The sequence below is a fragment of the Leptidea sinapis genome, chromosome 21, assembly GCF_905404315.1.
Source record: "Leptidea sinapis chromosome 21, ilLepSina1.1, whole genome shotgun sequence".
NCBI lineage: Eukaryota > Metazoa > Arthropoda > Insecta > Lepidoptera > Pieridae > Leptidea > Leptidea sinapis.
This window is the reverse complement of record NC_066285.1, coordinates 815,140-838,933: the sequence shown is the minus strand read 5'-3', so window position 1 is coordinate 838,933 and position 23,794 is coordinate 815,140. Positions and strand designations below refer to the sequence as shown.

Sequence of the window (23,794 nt, the reverse complement as noted above, 5' to 3'; positions counted from 1 at the left end):
TATATTGTACTAAATATATCGTTGTCTTGTACCCATAGTACAGACTATGCCTAATTTGGGGCAAGTAAATTTGTTTAAAAGTGTGTCAATTTTATTATATTACATTATTATTAATTAATACTGTGACATAATGCAATATTTAGTGTTTAATTTTGCTGTTCATCAATAAACCGTGAGTACTTGTTATGGTTGCCATGGGTAACTAGATCAAGGTCGCATCGATAAAGTTTTCCTTTTCGTATTGTTAGCCGTCACAAGTAAACGCAGCTAGTTTAGTTTTTTGCGGCGATACGAGTTTGTTGACGTAACACTTTGCCCCCGAAGGTCACATCCGCTGTTTTTTAGCATTTCTTTCTAGAAATACATAGAACTTAGATCATTTAAACGTCTAAATAGACTGTGACAGCTGTGAAAACGTTGGAAAAATTGACTTTAGAACTATCCTCTATGTTGAGCAATTCACGCATACTAACACACAGTGTCATACAAATCGCGAGTGTAAGAGGCAGCTTGTCACGCACACATTTTTTTCGATAGTAAGGGACGAGACGAGCAGGACGCTGAGCTGATCGTAATTGATACGCCCTGCCCATTACAATGCAGTGCCCCTCAGGATTCTTGAAAAACCCAAAAACTCTGAGCAGCACTATAATTGAGTCACCTTGAGACATAAGATGTTAAGTCTCATTTTCCCAGTAATTTTACTAGCTGGCACCCTTCAGACCGAAACACAATAATGCTTACACATTACTGCTTCACGGCATAAATAGTCGCCGTTGTGGTACCCGTAATCTAGCCGGCATCCTTTGCAAAGGAGCTTCCCACTAATATTCCTGGCATGTTTTCATCGGTTGTCTAACAGCAAGAGATCAAGATGTATTAATTATCTAAGATATAGATCCTACAGTAAGCGATTGAATAAAATAATTCAAAGAGAAGCTCATATTGGCCTCACCTGATAGTATGTAAAAAGCACTAGTATTTGTGAGCACTGAATAGGTTCGCCGCTCCGTTAGATTTTATTATTCACATACATGTTAGCTTCAATGCTGTGCGGAATAGTTGTTACCCCCCTTGTACTCATCGTTTACAACAGAATACTCAGAAGTGGGATTGATATTATTTTTGATGTATCATAATATTTGATGTATTTTCTGATGTTTGCGTCACTCGTTTTTTTTTTTTGTTTCTTCGTCCATTATTAGGACAGGCAAAAGGTTCAAGCCCATACAGCCGTATTCATTATTTAATAATTAATTGTCAAAGCCATCTTTACAAGAATTTTACAAAAATTTTCTTTATAAAAACGTAGAAGAGCACGAGGAATAAATCATTTTTATTGATTTTTGCTTCGTTAGGCCAAAGAAGTATAACTTCTTGCGTGCATACATAAGAACACACACATTTTTTATGATTAAAACTTCTTTTTCATCTGTTTACTTTCATAAGTGAGTCAAAAACGTTCAAGAAATTTTGGTGCACCACTTTACAAAAGGAGTGGAGGAGGTATAGCGCATTGTGTCCAAATGAACTCCCTGCCTACAAATTACATCCCGTGTCTTTTTTTTATGAAAATACGAGACGAGCAGGACTTCAGTTGATGGTAATTGATACGCCATGCCCATTACAATGTAGTGCCGCTCAGGAGTCTTGAAAGACACAAAAACTCTAAGCGACAATACAGTTGCGCTCGTCACCTTGAGACAGAATCTTGAAAAGGTGTTAGGTTTCATTTGCCCAGTAATTTCACTAGCTACGGCACCCTTCAGAGCGAAACACAACAATGTTTACACATTACTGCTTCGCGGTAGAAATAGGCGCCGTTGTGGTACCGCCTTACAAACGCATTGCACAACAATATTATTATTGCTATAACAATGCACACACATTCACTGTGAAACAAAGCATACAAAGATTAAGTAGCAATATTTTTTAAATATTACAATCCATATTAATCACGCCTTGCATGCAGATAATATCTGACATTCTACGCTGCTATTGTTAAAGGTAGTGTTCACCTGAGTGCAGCAACAGTTTGATTGCATAATATGGACTATACACTACTCGTATAGTAAGTCTTTAACATAGATCATTTATACGTCTAGATAAAACTATGACAGCTGTGAAGACTTGGAAAATAAAAAATTGTTTAAAAAAAAATAAAAAACACTTTAATTTTATATGAAGCGTGTTTTTTAGTATTTTTAAACATTTTTTTATTTTTCATTTTTTAGTAATTTTTATTTTTGTTAAATATAAAATTCTATTCTTTGGTATTTGCAAATCGTTAATATTTTGACGAATCGTAGGAAATTATAATATTAACAATTCCTTACGTATCGACTATAGATAAAAATTATATAAATTGGCAATAATCTTATTTTGCAAATTGAATAATGGAATAATCTTATCAAATTAGTGTATTGTCATCGGTCCTCGATAAATCTACAAAGTTTGAAAGTCTGGCCGTTTAAATTGGGTCAAAATCGCGTCTAATGGAGTCAGTTACAAACATACACACAAACATACAAGTGAAGCTAATATAAAGCTTGTAAAAATGAGTTTAGAACTAACCTCTATTTTGAGCATTGCACGCACTCTAACACATAGTGTCATACAAATCGCGAGTGTAAGACGTAGCTTGTCACGCACACTTTACTAATATTCCTGGCCTATTTTTTATCGGTTGTCTAACAGAAAGAGACTCTATCTAGATTACTAGACGTATAAATTATTTGGGGTCCTTATCAATAATACTATAATTAAAAAGTCGATATTTTTAGAAAGTGGCTCTTAAAAAATTAATAAAAACAAAATAACAAAAACCAACCGACTTCAAAATCACTATTCCAAAACAATAGATATAATATGCACGAAAAGTATAAAAATAATTGCGTATTCTTATACAATCTAATTCTAGTTACGATTATTGTTATTTTCGGGTCTATGGGTCCAAGACAACGACATATTTAATACAATATATTTACTTATACATACATAAATACAAATAAACATCCATGACTTGGAAAGAAACATTCATAGTCATCATATAAATGATTGCACCTACCGGGATTCGAACCCAGGACGAAAGAAATATATATAAATATAGAAAAGAAGCTTTTAAGGATCACTTCGCTGTCCACACCAAACGCATTCATCCGTAAAAGTCGAACTTCTAAAGGAAACCAATCAAAATTATTATACACATATAAAAGATGTTGATACTTGATATAATAACTTCATATTCCCCTGAAAGCGATTAATTTTTGCAAAAGATTATAGGAACCGGTGATTATTTAGTAGCAGCCCAATCCATCGATCTCTAACAGTACAATATTTATTTATTTATTTAAGGAAACCCAACACCTAAAAAAAATTCTGTAGAAACTTAAATAGTAACAGACAGCCAATTACAGGTTTTCACTAATAGAAGAACTTTATAGATAGAACTTTATATTATAAAATATGTTTACTATTTTTCGGCTCAAATTCATGACAATAAATATACTTTTAAAAAAGATAACAAAAAACAATACTTAATTAAAAAAGTTGAGGATTATGCACTGCCTTTGCCTTGGAAATGCTTGTAACAAATATGTCAATATCTAATAATCTACTAACATAATTCACTGTTCTACACGCTCGCACCATATATGAGTTTTGCCTATAGTTGCTACTAACAGCAGGAACACCAAGTGGAGGGCTATATCTAAGAGTTTTTTGAGGTACATTAAAATTTACTTTATGCAGCAGATCTGGGCAATCGACATGATTGCTTATAATTTTTAACATAAATAAAAAGTCAGTTATATTTCGCCGTTCTTTAATATTAATATATCATACCTCCAAACTGTGTAAGGCTATCAGCTCTCAGTCGATACTTCGGTATGTGCTCCTGCAGGAGACTAACAATCTCCACCTCCGGCACCTCGTCGCTGTTACACAGCTCTGTCAACAAACAAACCAACATTAGTTACAATTTTTCCAAGCTGTCTCAATAATCTAACTGACGGAATCTGCATCTTCTGCCAAAACATTGTGATTTGTGATCAAAACGATCACAGGCTAACCAAACAGAGGCCGTTTTTTTACGTTCTACTTTTGGAAACGTTCAGCTTTTGGTCATTAATACGCCCTGCCCATTACAATGCAGTGCCGCTCAGGATTATCCAAAAAAAAAATCTGAGCGGCACTACAACTGCGCTCATCACCTTGAGACATAAGTTGTCGAGTCTCATTTGCCCAGTAATTTCACTAGCTGCGGCGCCCTTCAGACCGAAACATGGCAATACTTACACATTACTGTTTCACGGCAGAAATAGACGCCGTTGTCGTACCCATAATCTAGCCTCATCTAGCATTAATTTTACCTTTAATTCCGTTAAACCGGAATACACCAGCGTAAATGCACAGTTTGTCGGCAGAAATAAGTGTACTGGCAGTACTACCCGGACGAATTTGAATGCAACAAAAATGTTGTCTTTGCATCAAACCATAAACCATAGAGCAAATCTTGTTATTTCATAAATGTTTGCCGAAAATACCAACACACAGATAAAGGTCATATTCAACACGTTAATTGTAGTTATCAAAGTCGGACCTAGACTTTAGTACTTATCATTCCCACCATCTGGACAAAAGAAGACGTAAAGATCGGATGTCATTTTTCCTCGGCGGGATATAATTTGCCACATAAAATACATTGCTAATTATAACATTAATTAGCAATGCAGCGTTATAGACTTGTGATGCCTACTACTTGGCAAGTCGAGTTAGTATTTCGTTCAGCCAAGTACATGCCTTCTAAAACAAAAAATATACAAAATTCATGTGTTGTGAAACTTGGAGATAGTGTTTAAAAACGTTTGCTTGGTAACGGTTACTCTATTAATATAGATATAGATGAGTGATACCATTGAAATGGAGCAATCGACACCAGACTATATCATGAAATATAATCATTCAATCATCATCATCAGCCGGAAGACGTCCACTGCTGGACAAAGGCCTCCCCCAAAGATATGCACGACGATCGGTCCTACGCTACCCTCATCGAAAGTGGCAGAGGGCAGGGCACATAGTTCGACGGACAGATGGCCGTTGGGGCAGTAAAGTCCTCGAATGGCGACCACGGAAGACGCAATGTTGGTAGGCCCCCCACAAGATGGACAGACGATCTGGTCAAGATCGCCGGAATTCATTGGATGTCATTCAATAAGTGATTTTAAATGTTATTGCAAAGAAAATATTTAAATTAGGAAAAGAAACTTGCCCATCGAAATCATCCTACTTCTACATGAGTATTAGACTTTATCAGTTGCAGATCAAAAACTAATTATCATAATAATTACAACAAACACGAGAGAACAAAGGTGTGCTTGTCTCGGGCTATTGCGCTTTCTCGATAGAGGGAAATTTGTAGAGATAATGAACGTTAGAAAGCTACAGGTTTGAATGGCATGTCGTGACTCGAGTTGTAAGTAAAGCTGAGCGCAATGCAGTCACAACTTTGTATACGATTCGGGTCTGGTCTACATGCCATATTTAGTGGAGCTTGCAGACAAAATCGATAGTTCCCGCCGACTTTGGCGTGGCGAGACATTACTCTCGCCTCACTATACTAATAATATAAAGAGAGAATGCTAAATTTGTGACTGCGTGTGTATTCACTATAAATATAGTGTCGGTACATTTCTATGGTTGTAAATATGTGTATTGGACAGCCAATATTATTATGATGAGCATTTGCTTGATTGATTTGTTATAATAATAATTAGATGAAAATATTTTTGTAGTTAGAAAATTGGTGACAAAATTTTGCAAATTTTAGAGTTCCGTACCTCAAAAGGAAAAACGGAACCCCTTTACTCTTTGTTGATATTCAACCCAATGACTGTTAAGACCCTTTATCTCGGGAACGCGTGGGGATATCGAGTTGGAATTGAAACGATATACTCAATTACTCACGTCTACAGTCTCTTGAAGTCAATAAATCAAACTTCTAAGGTGTTGTTCATCCTTCTATTCTATGTTAAAGAAATGGCTTTGTTATCTCGTATTTCCACTGCACTTCAAATAAGATGCAACAATGTCATCCGACCCACATCGTGCCGTACATAACAACTTGCAGTTTTCTCAAACGCTCAATACATTAAAATTCATTCAGCTGTTCAGTACGAATAACAAAAACCCAATAGCTAATTACAGAACTGTCTCTCTCTCATCTCATTAGAGATACGATGTAAATGTCTGTTTAAGACACGTGGAGAAAGTATGTGCTAATTAATAAATAACACAGTCCAATACACATTCACTTGTCCGTCGCAGATAATTCAATCGGCGTAGTTATTACAGCATCGATATTAATTAGCCGCATTTAGTTTATCAAAAAATGTATGAGCGTGAGGCAAAGTGATTTAAATTTCGAACCCCACGTGACCATACATCCGGGAATTACTCCGCGTTAAAAAATAAACAATGCGATCCGGTGCGTTCCGAAACTCATTTTAGCCTAGCGTATTATCTCATTGTCACAAAAATTTATATGTAACTTATCGAAATTTAGATTTGTAAATTTTTCAACTTTTGATTTTTTTATAAGGGTTTGATATTTATAGTAAACATTGTTAAATATTATCTTAATTGTTTCTCTCTAGTCGAGGTGAAAAGTTGTATGTTTCACACGAGAGTCTTTTAGTGAGTGATTTAAAGGCACTATATTAAAATCACTCGCTACGCTCGCGATTCAATTCTAGACTACTTCGCCAATTCGTGATTTAAAGTCAGCACTCGCAGCAAAAACTAACTTTGCTCAATTGTTGAACAAATAAATATTATATTCAAGTCTTGACGTGATTTGAAAAATCTCTATGGCCTATGTTACTTACGAATAGGTTTCAGCTTAGTCTGGTCGCACATCTGATGGGTGCAGCTTGTCCCTTATAAGTCGGATCGCAAGTATCGGCCACACGGTGCAACCCGATAAGGCCATTCTTACACTATTAACTTTACACTTGAATTTGGATAATGAAATAAACAATATATTAGACAGGACTATAAGTATAAGCAAACAGCAACTAAAAGCTTAGGATTATGATAAAGTAGATTATTAATCCAGTTTTCGTAGGATTTTGGATAATTAGATAAACAATAAGTAATATAATATAGAATAAGACTAGTATGAAAACGAATTGGACATCTGTTCAGACTTCAGAGCATTCCATATTTTACATTCCCGAACCCATTCATATTTCCCGGGAATTGACAGTCAGTAACAGCGATTCGAAGCAAACTGTCTAATGACTATTGTCTATAATCAATATAAACAGACAAGGAATGTGGGCTTCGATCAAATATTATATTCGATTAAATACGGTAAAAGTAATAGGGATGCAAATAAACATGTCGCCTAATGTGTTTAAGACGAACGAAACTCAATCAACGTGTGGACGCGCAAGTGCTCCTAGAAGTATGGTACAAATAGCACTTCTAGAACACATAAAAGGTCAGATTTCGTATTTTTGCTAAATGATATTTATTTATTACAATAATATAGTATTTATAAATTTAACTCAAGAAAACGTATAATTTTTTTAAATGTACATTTATTATTTAGGATAGTCTATGTATCTTGGGTTAATATACATCGATGACTTATTTTTCAAAATCATAGTTTTGAAAACATTCGATTCATTTTGGTAATAGTTTAACATTTTTATTATAAGTATCATCATCAAATCATCACAGTCTAACAAGGAATTTTCATAGAGATTGAATTGCATGAAATTGAAATTGCGCTGCAAGTGCGCCAGTCACCTTGAGACATGATAATCATTGTTTATTTGTTCGTATGTATATAATTCTTATATTATAATAGAAAACGTTTTCCGTCCGATAAAGGCCGATATGATTGAGGAGGACAAACGAGAGTACTGATCATCTGATGGTAGGTGAAGTTTGGTGGTACTTATGAGAAAGTGTCTTAAGAACCGAATGACACCAATTCAGATGCTGGTAGTGGTTTGTCTGTTTATTACAAGTGATCCCCTACAAGCGCAAGTTCCTCCTGACGAGCGCAATTGCGGCACTGCATTGTCATTAAAAAATCTCCTATAATAAGTCGACCTAGAAACTCAAATGTTCAATCTGGTACACCATGACAAAGTATGACTATCAGTAGCCAGTTTTTGTTGGTGTTTGTCTTTCGTGTCCCACTTCAAGCCTTTACATAAGGTGTCTTATCATGAGCAAATATTAACGAAGCAACAAAAATACATCTTAACATATACCCTGAAACAATTGAAACTCACCGTCGCCCCAAGCGTAGAGCAAGTCCTGCTGTTTGTTATGCAATTCGTTGCGCCGCCTAGGACGCGGCCGGGAACGTCTTTCAGTCATATTTAAACAGCATGGATGGCACCTGTTCTGGAGTTCCCATCAAACCGATTGCATTTTTATCACCGCACACAATAAACAACAACAAATGAACGCGGCTGCAACTGGGCGTACGTGCCGTTCACACCGCGAAGACTCCGAATCGCTGTCGTTATAATCTATATATCTGATAATGAGACTAACGTCATAAATTTCGATAATGGCTTGCGGGAATTGACGGTCAGTAACAGCGATTCGAAGCAAACTGTTCGCGAATTTTTTTATATTATAATGTAAACAATTTATGCACTAACATAATATATTAATGTGTTTATTTATTTTACCACATATAGTATACATATTTATGTATTACCTATTATGTATTTATATATTAAGTATGTATATATTAAGTAACAGTTTTTTTTATGTAATGAAACGACCTATACAATTCTCAAAATAAATCTCATTTTTGTTTAGTAGGTATCGCACCATGTTGAAATTTTTCGGAAACCGTAATTTAATATAATATAATATAAGGGAAACCTGTTATTGGCATTATTATTGTAAAATATTATTAGTTATTTATCTAATCTGTAATATGCTGTTGGTTTTCTTAATAAAATAAAATAAAATAAAAATAAAATAAATTTGTTATGTTTTAAAGTGATAGCCCTCACTTATAGGATTGGCACACAAATAAAATTAAGATGTTTAGATTTACAAGAGCGACATCTCAAGTCAATTTCCTAATATGCAAATATTGGGGTTGAGCAGGTTATCAACTGTAAAGTAGATCCTGTAGATGAAGCCACAACCTGAGAGTTGAATTTGTTGAATACAAGATTTTATGACGATACGTCACTCGAACGGTTGGCTCATTTGGGAAAGCACTCGCACGGAACGCGAGAGGTCCTGGGTTCGAGTTCCGCATCGTTCATAAAATTCTGTTTTATTATATATATTAGTATATTATGATCTAGATTTCAATTTTGTTTTATGATCTAGATTCTAATTTTTTTTTACTAAATCAAGGGTACCTTTAAAAATATTGAGCTAAAAATAGAATATTTTTAAGACACGGCTATAATTTTACATACAATAACAGATTCTGCTACGGATTTCTAATGAGACCCTACCGTATTGTATGGCATCACCCAAGGGGAGACAATGGTCCTACTGGCACTGTATTTAATACACAAATAAAATTTAAAGACAAATTTTTATGAACGATGCGGGACTCGAACCCACGACCTCTCGCGTTCCATGCGTGTGCTCTACTAACTGAGCTAACCGTTCGAGTGACGTATCGTCATAAAATCTTGTATGCTTTGTTCGACTCTCAGGTTGTGGCTTCATCTACAGGATCTACTTTACAGTTGATAACCTGCTCAAACCCAATATTTGCATATTAGGAAATTGACTTGAGATGTTGCTGTTGTATATCTAAACAGTTTGTTATGGTTCAAATGGATAATCCTCACTTCTAGCGTTAACACACAAGTAAAATTTGGCTTCATTTACAGGATGTAATTTACACTGTATTTAATATTTAAGGATTCTACTCAACAGTAGACGAAGCAACTAGTAGAAGCATCTACATTTATATTAAGCCTTAATCGCCTAATTAATACTTGAAATAAAGTTTTATTATTATTATTATTAATCAATTGTAGAGTATTAAATATAATAATAGACATCAGTATTTTATCTTGCCTTTCAATGTTGACGATCAATCTCTTTTCATCCATATATTTAATACGGGCAAGAAAAATGCGAGTGAAACAGAAAGCGGAATGTGCAGTCATTGGTCGTCAGTTTCAAAAGATTGATCAATTCTGAGTATTGATCAGTTCATTCTCTATGTCAGCAGCTAGCCTGGCCATATCATTGTATTCTTTTAATTTAAATAAAATTAATATGAATTAACTTAATTTAATCAGATAATAGCCTGGAACTAAATTTTATTTGTCTTTAGGAATTATTTTTAAAAATCTCAAAGCCAAATAACGTATTGAATACTGATTATTGTAATGTTATTTGTGTTAGAAACTGTGGTAGGTAAAAGTGATTAAAGTGACATCAAAAATTATTCTTAAGGGGTCAATTATGAAAAAATAAACGATTTTTATACTATTATTATTCCAGTAAGAATTCCGAGAGCTACGAATAATTGAATGAAGTCAAATTAAATAGAGCAATGCAAATAGAATGAGCGCGAGGCCACACGGATAGTTCAGGCGCTGGTTCAGCTGTGGGGATATTACGGTCATCGACTTTACCTCACTACTATATAGCTGTGGTTCCGTAAGAAATTACACAATAAGTTCTGTACAAAATCTAATTTAAACTTTATTTCAGGTTGCAATAATAATTAAATTTGTAACTCAAATTAAAATTTTTCAGAATAGATGGAGCCACAACCTGAGAATTGAACAAGACATACCAAGATTTACGTTCGATGTGTCACTCGGACGGTTGGCTCAGTTGATAAGAGCTCTCGGACTGAACCTGAGAGTCGCGGGTTCGGTTCGTGTCCCGCACTGTCCAAAAAAATTTTAGGTTGCAAATTTAATTTGTATAACAAATAACAGAGGTGAGGGATATCACTTTAAAAACATCACGTTGTTTAGATTTATGTTAATTTTCAAAAACCGGTCAAGTGCGGGTCGGCCTCACAAATAACAGTAGGTACAACAATATTTTTTTTATGAGAAAAAGCGTCGAGTCGGGCGTGTCGTTCACCTGTTGGTAAGTGATGCCTGCCCATTACAATATGCAGCGCTTTTCAGGATTATTTAAAACCCCAAAAACTCTGAGCGGCACTACAATTGAGCTCGTCACCTTGAGACATATGATGTTAAGTCTCATTTTCCAGTAATTTTACTAGCTACGGCACCCTTCAGACCGAAACACAATAATGCCCACACATTACTGCTTCACGGCAGAAATACACGCCGTTGGTGGTACCCATAATCTAGCCGGCATCCTGTGCAAAGGAGTCTCCCACTAATACTCGTGGCCTGGTGTCATGACCTAAAATAATGACCGGTATCGCAATTTTTGCTCGTCATCTTGAAACAGAAGTGTGTAATATAACTAGCCACGGCGTCTTTCGAACCGAAACATAATATTTATTTACTTTATTCGACAAACCAACAATATTTATGCACAAATGTAAAAATATCAACAAAGAGACTTAAAACTAGAAGACACATAGCAAAAATAACTGGCATGTACAAAAGATTTAGAGACATACAGATTATTTAAAGTAGTGTAACAAAAATAATAGTAATTTCTACAAATTAGCTCCCTTACGCAGGGAGTCAATGACATTATGACGAAAGCAGGTTGATGTGGAATTAAATAAATTGAGTTGCTGATTATTTTGAGAAACTGTATTAAATTGGCGACAAATACGATTGATGCAGGAGTGTAATAATAATTATCGCACATTACTGTTTGAGCCTCACTGGAAAAAAAACTCAACTTTGGTAAAAAAAAGAAAAAAATTTAAATTTGTACGGCCGCCATTTTGCCATTCGCCCTATTAGTTTTTGTCTTATTTAATACAAAACTACATTAGTCAACTAGCAACTGTCCGCTGACAGACAGACCGACGGGCGGGCGGCGTAATCTTCAGAGACACGGCATCGAATCCGGCATCGTCTATAAATTTGAAATTGTAAATGAAACTCTTACTTTACAAAAAAAAAACACGGGCTTATTTCATAGGAATTGGTTATGATTATATCATAGACTTATATTATCGCATAGACGACCTGACAGCCTGATCATGCGTGCCTAATTTTGACTTGTCAATATGTGCGTTACCTACCTATTGGTCTCATATTTATCAAAATTTGTAATTAGCCTTCAGTTCTTAGTTATTTACAGGTACTTGTTAAATAAAATAAAAATAACGTACTATTCAAAATATTAAGGAGCTAATGCCAAGGGTGGCTGACTGTTTACGACTTGTCAATCAAAATTGGTTACAGTAACAATAGATTCACATTTTTTTCCCTCTTGCTGTAATTCCGTTAGAATACTTCTCTCTCACACGCTCTGTTCGTCTATACGCTAGTATATGGTAAGTCTAAGGTTTATGTCCAAATTACTGAACTCTCATCCGGCGCCGCAGACCCACGCTTGACCTCTTTGTAAATATTGTCAGGCCTATAATGAAACTGACACGGTGAAGTGGAGAAAGATAACATAATATATGTTATAGAAGTAATTCACAAATTATTGGCACTTACATAACGTCTACTTTCTATACAGACACTAACGTTATGACAGAATACTTGTTTATTCCCGAAAACTAAAGATATCCAAAAATAAAGCATGTAAATTGCGTTACATTATCATATGTTTTTATGGAAGATCCGCCGCCCACTTCCTTATGAAACACCAGGGGAATCACAGGAGCGTTGCCGGCATTTTAGTAAAGTGAACGCGCGTATCAAATAGCTCAATATCATTACTAGAAAAGATTCATTAGATAAGGACTTCATTACATAAACAATTAATATTACATCCGTTCAAGACAAAATTAATCCTAATTCAATAAATAAGACCAAAGATAACCAAACGCAAAACTATAATATGATTGATTATAATTATGAAGATAAATATAATATTTATTGAATAGGCAAATATAGTAGTAACTAACTCAACTCCAACAACACTAATAGAATAATTTAAAAAAAAACGCAAGCCTTCGTCACAAATTTTTGTTTGCACACACACTATAAGATATATTATTATGGCCGCACAAGTCGATAGCGAAAGTATCCGAGAATCGCGTGTGTGAAATGCTCAGCGTTCGTGTCGATTAAGTCGCGACGTTGTACTGGGGATGCGCAGGCGCAACCCGCCCGCCCAGAATAACTTTGGCCGAGCGCCAAACTGGTGCCTTACACAAACTCCATTCATAAAACTAATTCTCAATCCTTTACTTACTGTATCTAATATATAAAATTCTCGTGTCATGGTGTTAAACATTGAACACCTCCGAAACGGCTTGACCGATTCTCATTAAAATTTGAGTGCATATTGGGTAGGTCTGAGAATCGGACAACATCTATTTTTCATCCCCCTAAATGTTAAGGGCCACACGGATTTTTTTTTTGAATTTTTTTTTAAATTTGTTTGAGTATGAGCCAGCATTAAAAAATACATACAACTTCAAATTTTCACCCATCTACGATCAACAGTTACTTTTGTATCGCGATTTTAATATCGGCAATACGTTTGCTGGGTCAGCTAGTTTCTCTATAGAAATGAAACTAATTTGTTTTTGAAGTTATACTTCTTCAGGCGCGTTATGAAAAAACGAGAGTGAAATATTAGGATGCGCGCACATCGCTGTAGCACAAAAGTAACAGGGTAAAGTTGGTTCCTAAAATTTTCTGACGTTATTTTCGTTATTTTTTTATGGGTTCTTCATCCATTATTAGGATAGGCAAAGGTTTCAAGCCCGTAAAGCTGTATTTAATAATTAATTGGCAAAGCCATCGTTGCAAGATTTTTACAACATTGTTCTCTCTACAAACGTAAAATTGCTATTCTACGTTCGAGGAATAAATAATTTTAAGGATTTTAGCTTTGTTAGGCCAGAGATGTATAACTTCTTGTGTGCATACATAAGTATACACACACTGTTTTTTACTTGTATGTTGTGTATTGTTTTATTTGGATTGATTTATCAATGGTTTTATTTTATAAAGGGTCTTTTATTGGTGAGTAGATTCGAGATAAACAAGTATTTCAAAGTCTTAGTAAAATAAGCTTTATCCAATTAAGCGCTTTTGAATCGTCGCTATAATATAATAAATAATAAAGACTAAACTGTATAAATATAAATTATCGTATATAAGATGCAACAACTTTTAGAGCTTGAATTCGTTATTTGTGTAAGGATGCTTCCTGAACATGATGGTCGTGAGTACTGTCATAATAATTAATAATCGCATCCAGCATAAGCAATGATTTATTAACTACAACATATGGGCCTGGTTTATTTAAAGGAAACAACCTGAGAAATACTGCCGCCGAATTCCACCTTCGCACGACACGCCACAAATTAGGATATCATCCCCACCATCTGGATGTGTGGCGGTCCTCCACAGTGCGGTTTTCAAGGAGCTTTCTTCCTCGTACTACAAAGCTGTGGAATGAGCTTCCTTGTGCGGTGTTTCCGGGACGATACGACATGGGTACCTTCAAAAAAAAAGCGCGTACACCTTCCTTAAAGGCCGGCACCGCTCCTGTGATTCCTCTGGTGTTGCAAGAGATTGTGGGCGGCGGTGATCACTTAACAACAGGTGACCCGTACGTTCGTTTGTCCTCCTATTCCATAAAAAAAAATATAGTTATTGTTTTTACACTTTTTCACAACGCATTTCACGACGGCATTTTTAAAATATTTTATTGAGACGCAAGCTGATGTGTCACAAACGATAGCAATTCTCATAATGGCCGCCTATCGGCCTGTAGTAGTGTTAATGTGTGCGTGGGGCTATGTATTTGCACGTTAATCGGATTGTTTTGGTGCTACACTGTTATGTAAGGTGCCACGGAGTCCTTATTTTTTTACTAGTCCGTGCCGAAGTTATGACGTTTCTTCAATGTTGGTATACCGTCATGTTTGTATCAAACGATGTTTTCTTCCTTAACCATTGAATAAATACGATGACGCTCAAAGTGCCAAAGGGAAACCATTAACAAAACATTGCAAATGGTAACAACTGCTATACGCCACCGACTCTATCATAATTGAGCGCGAACGAATGATTCACGCTGCACGCATTTACGTCACGTCGTCAATTGCTTGTTAAACAACAAGGGCTCACCATATATAATTGATACCACAGTTAGTTGAAGGTGCAAAAGGATATGATGTCACCACAATCGTTAATGAGGGCCTGATCTTTCATCGAGCGTTGAGCAAAATGAAAATCCCAATAATAATACATGCGCTCGCAATTTTTTTCTTATTTTGACCATTGAAGACATTTGCAATTTGAAGGGTTACTACGAGTGAAAGAAATCAGGGCAGTACCACAGCAATTGAAGATCCATAGTAGTAGGGTAATAAATTTTAATTCATACTAACCGAAAAACAATTATTTTCTAAGACATGGACGGGAAAAAAGTTGTTTTAATCCAACTCCAGGGATATCCAGACTAGTTGGCTAAAAACGCAGACTCATATTGCTCACCAATGAAATCAGAAAAATAAGAATTGCAAAAGGTCCCCAAAACCAAACAGTCGATCGCCTTGACTGATATAGAACAAGAAATCAAAATCCAAATACAAACACAGAATACTTGATAAATGATAAGTACTCTGTCCGTGCAATACACAACCATTTATTTACTGTAAATGCTGTCTCAATTGTTAAACGCTTCTTGTAGATTTTTATACATGACGTGTATTTCTCACCAACTGTCCTATGTAGTACCTACTTCTGTAGTAATCAAATGCGCAAAAATTTTATGTAGGGTCTCATTGGTGGAAGGCGCGGGGGATAGCGCGGGTAGGAAGAGGGAACATGCGCAGATCACACCTAGCATTTGCCGTTTAGCCCGAGATTAGAATAAAGAGAGCGTTCATCCTAGGACGTAACGGGATTAAGGAGGGTAGAGTCTAACCCCCTTATTCATAATAGTCTGCTAACTTAAAGCATTGCTAATTCTCACTCTGTCTTCTTCTATTGACCTAAGTCAGAATGAGAAAAAACACTCCTAAGCGGCTGTTTAAATTAAGCGGACCATTATGAATAAGGGGGATAAGCTTTATGACATCGTATTTCATACTCTGAATTATTCAACGTTGTATCATGAACTGCAATTTGTTGTTTTTTTATTTTATTCTGCGTGCAATATTCCAAGGTATGTGAAGACGTAACTTGAAGGACGTAACCATACCCACATAAATGTATTTTTACGGCCTTCGGTTAAAGCCCTTTTGACCACACAATCTCAGTGTGTGAGTCAGCTTCACACATTTGAAAATTTTCGCAAGTGTGTATCCTACACACTAGTTTCCTTATCCCCTTGTACTAGCTGACCCAGCAAACGTTGTATTGCCGATATTAAAATCGCGATACAAAAGTAACTGTTGATCGTAGATGGGTGAAAATTTGAAGTTGTATGTATTTTTTGTTTGCTGACTCATAATCAAATTTTTAAAAAAAATGTCAAAACAATTCGTGCGGACCACCCTTAAAATTTAGGGGGATGAAAAATAGATGTTGTCCGATTCTCAGACCTACCCAATATGCACTCAAAATTTCATGAGAATCGGTCAAGCCGTTTCGGAGGAGTTCAAAGTTTAACACCATGACACGAGAATTGTATATATTAGATTTTCCTCCGTTGTGAGAGGGTCGAACAATCGTACCTACTTAAAAAAAATCGAAAAACAGACAATAGATTTATTCCGCGGCACAGAGTACAAATCAAATTACATAAAGCGTCCAAATTAAGCCGTGACTCATATACAGAGAGTAAAGACCCGAGTGTTGGCTGTACGCGTCGCCTCGCTGAATGAAAATTGGCAAAACCTATTCAAGGTAAACAGGCATGACGAACCGTGTGGCTTTCAACATTTAGTTTTAATGCCCATTCAGTCATTAGTTTACATAAGAATATATATTTGTTATTCAATACTTAAACATAACTGCTCTGTGCAAACTACAATTCCTGAATAGTTACTTTCACAAATTCTCAACCGATAACGGTCTTCGACATCCGTGAAAATTTGCATAAAATATGAAACGAATTTTCTATTGGTATTTAAGTAATTATTGAGCGCAAAAGCAATAAAACGTGCAAGTCGAAATGGCGCACCCGATATCGTCTTAAAACTCTGACTGAACGAATCTGGGCGGGAAAAGCCATTTTTTTGCGAATTTCAATGCGTCACATAAACCAACCAATACAGCGGAAAATTCTGAATAAGACTGCATTCATAACTCATTTTGGATAAAAAATGGCTTATACGACCTGAGGTGTTGATATTATTTTAAAGAGACCGCTAACGTAAGAAAGTACAAAAAAATTACGTTATATTTTATCTTAATATATAATATGTATAAATAACTTATACCACCAGGTGGTGGGCCAGGACCTGCGTAGTCCAATGAAAGCCCATTGGCTCTCGACACATCGGGAAACAAATAGAAAATAGCTTTGGACACAAAGCTGTTTTCTTTTTGCTTTTCTCTGACTGAGTTAAATTAAATAATTAATGAAAAAAAAATGTATTGTATACTATTTTATTTGTACGTATACTATTTGTATTTTATTTGTACGACTCAATACTGTGTATGGGATTTTATGCCAGCAAAAAAGAATTATTATTATTATATTATTATTATGAACACCCAATGTCTAAACAAATCAAATTATAATTTTATTAAATTTAATTCTTTTCTTTCCTGCTTCACTGCCATCTTATATAATATAACTTTTCTGTAATTAATATGTATCTGAATTGTATTTTTAACCGACTTCCAAAAGGAGTAGGTTATCAATTCGATCGGTATTTTTTTATTATTCTGAGTTTTATGATCCGATTTACGTAATTCTTTGATTGTTTTTGTTGTTTATTGTTATTTTTACATAGTTTGGACCAGTAGTTTTCATTTTATGAACATTTAAGTATATGAAAATGTTCATCTACCTGGATGACATAATTGTTTTCTGTGTACTGCTTTTTTTGCAGTTATCATTCAAGTTGATTATACATTATTATTAACTGACATTAAAACGTAAAAAATAAAAAATAAACTACGTTTAAAAAACCGACTTCAAAAACTGAAAAGTATCAAATAACTAAAAATTTAATTTAATACACCTCTTATGCAAACTTTTACCTTTAATATTAATATATTATACTATTACTAATATATTATACTATTATTTGTAAGTGCTACATATTGATAGCTTTGAAGTCGGTGCCAAGCCAAATGTAATAAAGGTACCTTTAAGGTAATTAAAAGCGTAACACCGATGTAAGATGCACTTTACTGGCAAGGGTCGAGCGTTATAAGAAGGTACATTTTTAATAGATCAATGAATGCGATGCGATTCCTTGTCCCCATTAATTGGTTTTAGGTCTCAAATCTTGTATACGTATATTAAGTATTATATTTTCGGACTTCCTTGCCCAAGAAACTGAGATATTCAATCTAAAAGTCTCCGGGTAACGAGACTAACGAGCGCGATTTTATGTTTTTGGTAAGGTACTCGGGACTAGTAGGGTACTTTAGAGTAGGCCCGAAAAAAGATATGTATAGTTTAAATAAAAAACCTATCAAAACAAGCTCTGCTCGATAAAATGCATTTACGAAGACTACAAAATCTTTACAATATTTAATTTAGATACCTACACCAACAAACCATACAATACAACGCAGCGGTTAGATTATTATTATTATTATTATTATTTATAATAGACTAAGCAGCTTTCGCTGATGCGTCTATATCATTTGCCATATCTATCCAAATGTTTGTCCAGTCTATTCTTAAACTGATTAACAGATTTTGATTTAACCACATCCTTGGGCAATCTATTCCATATATGAACGACTCTGTTGGTCAGAAAGTGTTTCAATGGATTTGATGATGCTAATTGATATTCTAGCTTCATATCATGTCCCCTTAGTCTAGGATTGCTCTTCCTTGGAAACATGCTCTCAAAATTTGGGACATTATAATAATTATTTAGTATTTTGTATGTTTCAATTAGATCGCCTCTTTCTCGTCTGCTTTTGAGGGTGCTGAGTCCAAGCTGTGTAAGTCTTTGTTCATACGTAAGATTTTTCAGTTCCCTAGGCAACTTAGTGGCTCGCCTCTGTACCCTTTCCAACAATTCTATATCCTTAACAAAATATGGATTCCAGACCTGAAATGAATACTCCAGTAATGGTCTGATATAAGTTTTATAGATTTTTAGAAATGTTTTCTTGGTGATGTTGAAGAATGCTTTTCTGATTAGGTACAGGATTGAGTTGGCTTTCTTCACAGTAGCCACAATGTGTGCTTCCCATTTGAGATCATTGCTTAAGATCACTCCTAGGTCTTTTTGTGTATCAACCGCTTTTAGTTGCTTATTGTCTAACCAATATGATACTCGGGGATTATTTTTTCCAATATGTAGAACAGTGGTTTTGTTGACATTCAGTGAAAGTAACCATTCCTTTGTCCAGTGTTCAATAGCTTTTAAATTTTGTTGTATATCACCCTGTTGATGTATAGGGTTCCCAAAGAACTTGGTGTCATCCGCGAATAATGAAAATGGGAGACTTATAACATTTTGCAAGTCAGTTAAGAATAATGTGAATAATATTGGTCCCAGTACAGAGCCTTGTGGTACACCGCTGCGAACAGGACGATTACTTGACATTTCATTCCCAACCCTCACGCGAAATTTTCGATCATTTAGGAAGTCACTAATCCAGACTAGCAGTTTACCACGTATGCCAAGGTGTTCTAATTTATGAAGTAGCCGACTAATTGGAACTCTGTCAAACGCTTTCTCGTAATCCAGATAGATAATATCAGTTGGTTGATGTTTGTCCCAATTTAATATCCACTGTCTAAGACAGCTGAGAAGGTTCGTGACAGTTGATCGCTTCTGTGTAAAACCATGTTGTTCTCGAATAATTATATTTTCTCTTGTTATGAATTCTCTTAAGCTGTCAACTATGATTTTCTCCATAGCTTTACACAATATGCACGTCAAGCTGATTGGTCTGTAGTTTTCAGCATTTAACTTATTTCCTTTTTTGAAAATAGGCGTAACCACTGCTTCTTTCCAGTCTGTTGGGAGTCTTCCCATTGCAAAAGACAGATCCATTATTAAGGTTACTTGGTTAATGATGGCGCTGCATTTTTGGAGCATAATAGCAGGAATATTATCCGGACCACTAGCTGTCGATTCATCAAAAGTTTTTAAAGCCTTTAGAACTTTCTCTGGTGTAAATACAATGTTTTCTAATGATGCCTGTACTCTCTCTATGTTCACATCTGGTAATTTCCCAGGTCGCTCACACACATATGCGTGTTCAAATTGATCAGCAAATATTTCAGCTACCTCTACTGACTTTGTTGTGATTTCAAATGTTTTTGGATTCATAAGAGCTGGCGGTATGTCAACTCTTGTTGATATTTGTTTTCTGACATATGCATAAAAGGCTTTTTCTCCACTATCAGCAATGTTTGATTCAAAATTGATCCTATTTTGACGTGTTAACTGTACTATTTTATTATTTATGGCACGATATTTTTTATAAGATTCATTATCTCGGTCAAGTAAATATATATTCCATTGCTTCTTTTTCCTGTCCGTTAATATACATATCTCCTTAGTAATCCATGGTTTGGTTTTACTGTAACCTTTACGATTTTTTATTTTTGGTATAAACTTATCAATAGTAATAGAGATATTTTCTTTGAACATCCTCCATGTATTATCTATAGAGTCATTTTCTGGAATATCAGATGTGAGCAAGTATTTATTAATTGCATCATAATCACCATATTTGAAAGCTCGTTTATTGGACGTGAATTCTTTTATAACTTGACCCACCAGTTGTATCTCAGCCAACAGAATCACATGATCACTTTTTCCTATTGGAGGGTGATAATTGATTTCACTAATGAGGGACTCATCATTGCAAATAATAAGATCCAGAAGAGATTCTTGCTTGTTCCGTTTCCTGGTATTTTGATTTACCATTTGTGAAAGATTATTATCAATTATAAGATCAATAAAATTTTCGTGTAATTTATTATAGCCTGAGGTTTTTTCAATAGGCCACTTTATGTCTGGCAAGTTAAAATCACCAATTATCAACAGGTTTGAGTTTGAATTTGCAGCTTTTTTAATATTGTTGAAAAGACATTCATCAGATTTTTCCATGTTGTAGTGAGTGGATCTGTATACACAAGCTAGTAAGAGGTTAAAATTTTGGTACTGAATATCAAGCCATAATGCTTCCACTGAATCCTCATGCAACATTATATTGGGCTTAGCAATCAAGGGTTGATTATTTAGTGCATGGAGAGTATAAATTGCTACTCCACCACCTTTTTTATTTTTCCTATCTAGACGAAAGAGTGTGTAGTTAGGTAGATTTATTAAGCTGTCACTTATTCCAGTGTGCAGGTGTGTTTCGGTTACTAGTATAATTGTTGGATTCAAAGTTTTGATTTCCAATGAAAAAAGATCAAATTTAGCCGTTAATGATGCCAGGTTTGTATATAAAATTTTGAGGTTTGTTATTGGAGAGTTTACTGTGGGTAGTTTTTTGTACTTTTTATAATTTTGGGTTGTTTGTTTATGTACTTAATTGTGAGATCTTTTTCCCCATTATTAGTTCTTTCTGCAAGCTCTAATCTCAGTTTTTTTAACTGATCCCTTTGATAGGGTGTCATGTCTGATTTAACAGAGGTTGATGAAGGCAGTTTATTTTTATTCTTCAAGATTTTAACAGCATTGTGTTTGTTGCGGAGTATGACTTTGATTGGCCTGGGTTTGTTAGCAGTGGGCTTCCCAAGACGAATGGTTGTTATGAGCTCCGAGGATTGGAGCGGGACTTGAGCGAGTGCTTCCAAAACTCCAGATTTGTCATGATTTTTAGCTTCCTCTTTACCACCTGAGCTCGCTTCCTCGATACCAAACATTATCACATTGCAGCTTCGGTTCTCACGCTCAACCATTTCCTGAATGATTGCATCAATATTTAAAGAAGACGACTGATTTTCTTTTAATTCCATCACTTGCTCCTTTAACTCCGATACAAGTTTACGCAGAGCAGGCACTTGTTTTAGGCCCTCTTGGCAATCCGCACACAAATACGAAAGTTTGGGGTTTTGTAAACAAAACACCCGCAGCTCTGTCGCAGACAACTCACTGCATTTGCCGCATATTTCGCGAGTGCAACCTTTACACTGGATTTTAGGGTTTTTCTCATCATATTTTTTAATTTGAACATTGCATTTATAACAAGATGCCATTTTTTAATGATTTTTCGAGAAAAATATGAGGGTATATGAAAATTTTTTTGTTTCACTATGTGTTTGCTAGTTTAATCAAAGTTTTTCACTTTAAATACTATACACTTTAACAATATAACATTTCCCATGATTCACAACACTTTATACTACAAATAGATCACAAAGTCTGCAATTTAGTTCAAGCTAGACACTAAAAAATAATTAAAAAAACTCTAAGCACAAGTTCCACTGTTGACAGTTGGATTTATATATCATAACTCATATAAGATACCTATGTGAGTAGTAGGAATTTTTATAGATTTTTTTTTATTTCCATAAACAAATATTTATTTTAACAAATAGGCTGAAAAATCGAACCTTTTACTTAATAGTTTTAATACATACTAAAAAGTGAGATGAAAAATTTAGTTCTAATAATCAATGCGCGCCATTTGTGCAACGTCAAAGATTACATAGCCATTATTTATTTTTCGCGACGTATTGTTTACTCTATGTTCATAATGAGTATTATATAATGATTTTGTTTCGTAGAAATGCAGGTTTAAATAGCAGATGTAGCTAAACTAAGAATTAGATTCTTCAATTGCCCTTTAACACAACCTTCTTTGTACAATTTTATATCTCCTGAAGTTCCCCGCCCAACTTCCTTTAAATGTCTTCTCTCCCTAGTTTTCACACCTTTTGTATATAATTTGTGTAAATATATTAAAATAAATAAGAGTAAGTTCTAAATATCACTAAGTACTTATATTTAATAATTTAAGTAATTATATTTGTGTATGTCCTTTATAGTCTTAACAGCATGTATATTTGTTTTGACGTATAAGAAAATGACACTTATTTCAATCTTTGGCACCGATCACTACCATTAAAATTAGAAAACAAACACTCGAAGCTTGGTGGTCTACCTTAACTTGACATTGGTATAACTTCCACAGAAGCCACAGTAGGAAGAATAGAATAGAAATAGCTAGTATATAGCATATAAAAATATTCTCACCAGTCAATGTAGCGACGTGTCTCGTTGCGCGCGTAGCTAGCGGGAGCGCGCGGGCCGCATCCTGGAGGGCCGCCAGCTTGACGAAGTGCCCTAAAAACACGCGCATTGATTGGGTAACTGACAACAATAACTCGCTCTACACTGTTTGAAGCAATTTTTACATACTTAGATCATTTATACCAGTGTGAGACTCCTTTGCACAGAAAGCCGGCTAGACTATGGGTACCACAACGGCGTCTATTTCTGCCGTGAAGCAGTAGTAGTTAGTTTTAGGCGCTTGCAATCGCTTATAAGGTATCCATGTTGTATCGTCCTGGAAGCCTGGTGCAAGTAAAGGGCACCAGGAATCATAGTAACACATCCTGATAGTGGGAATGATATTTTACTCTG

General features: G+C 35.1%; 1 protein-coding gene across 2 annotated transcripts in view; it reads right to left on the bottom strand.

Moving 5' to 3' along the window:
• The window catches only part of LOC126970487 (trafficking kinesin-binding protein milt), a 92,896-nt gene extending 69,407 nt beyond the window's left edge, over nucleotides 1-23,489 (bottom strand). The window contains exons 1-3 of one of the 2 annotated variants that reach the window (XM_050816419.1): nucleotides 13,046-13,206; nucleotides 8,310-8,424; nucleotides 3,844-3,948 (exon numbers count right to left, since the gene is read on the bottom strand). In XM_050816419.1, coding sequence (XP_050672376.1) covers nucleotides 3,844-3,948; nucleotides 8,310-8,397 — 193 coding nt within the window. In that variant the 5' untranslated portion in view covers nucleotides 8,398-8,424; nucleotides 13,046-13,206. Of the gene's footprint in view, nucleotides 1-3,843; nucleotides 3,949-8,309; nucleotides 8,425-13,045; nucleotides 13,207-23,404 lie in introns of those variants that run through there. The other variant, XM_050816421.1, reaches the window with a different exon arrangement.
• Between the last annotated feature and the right edge of the window lie 305 nt (nucleotides 23,490-23,794).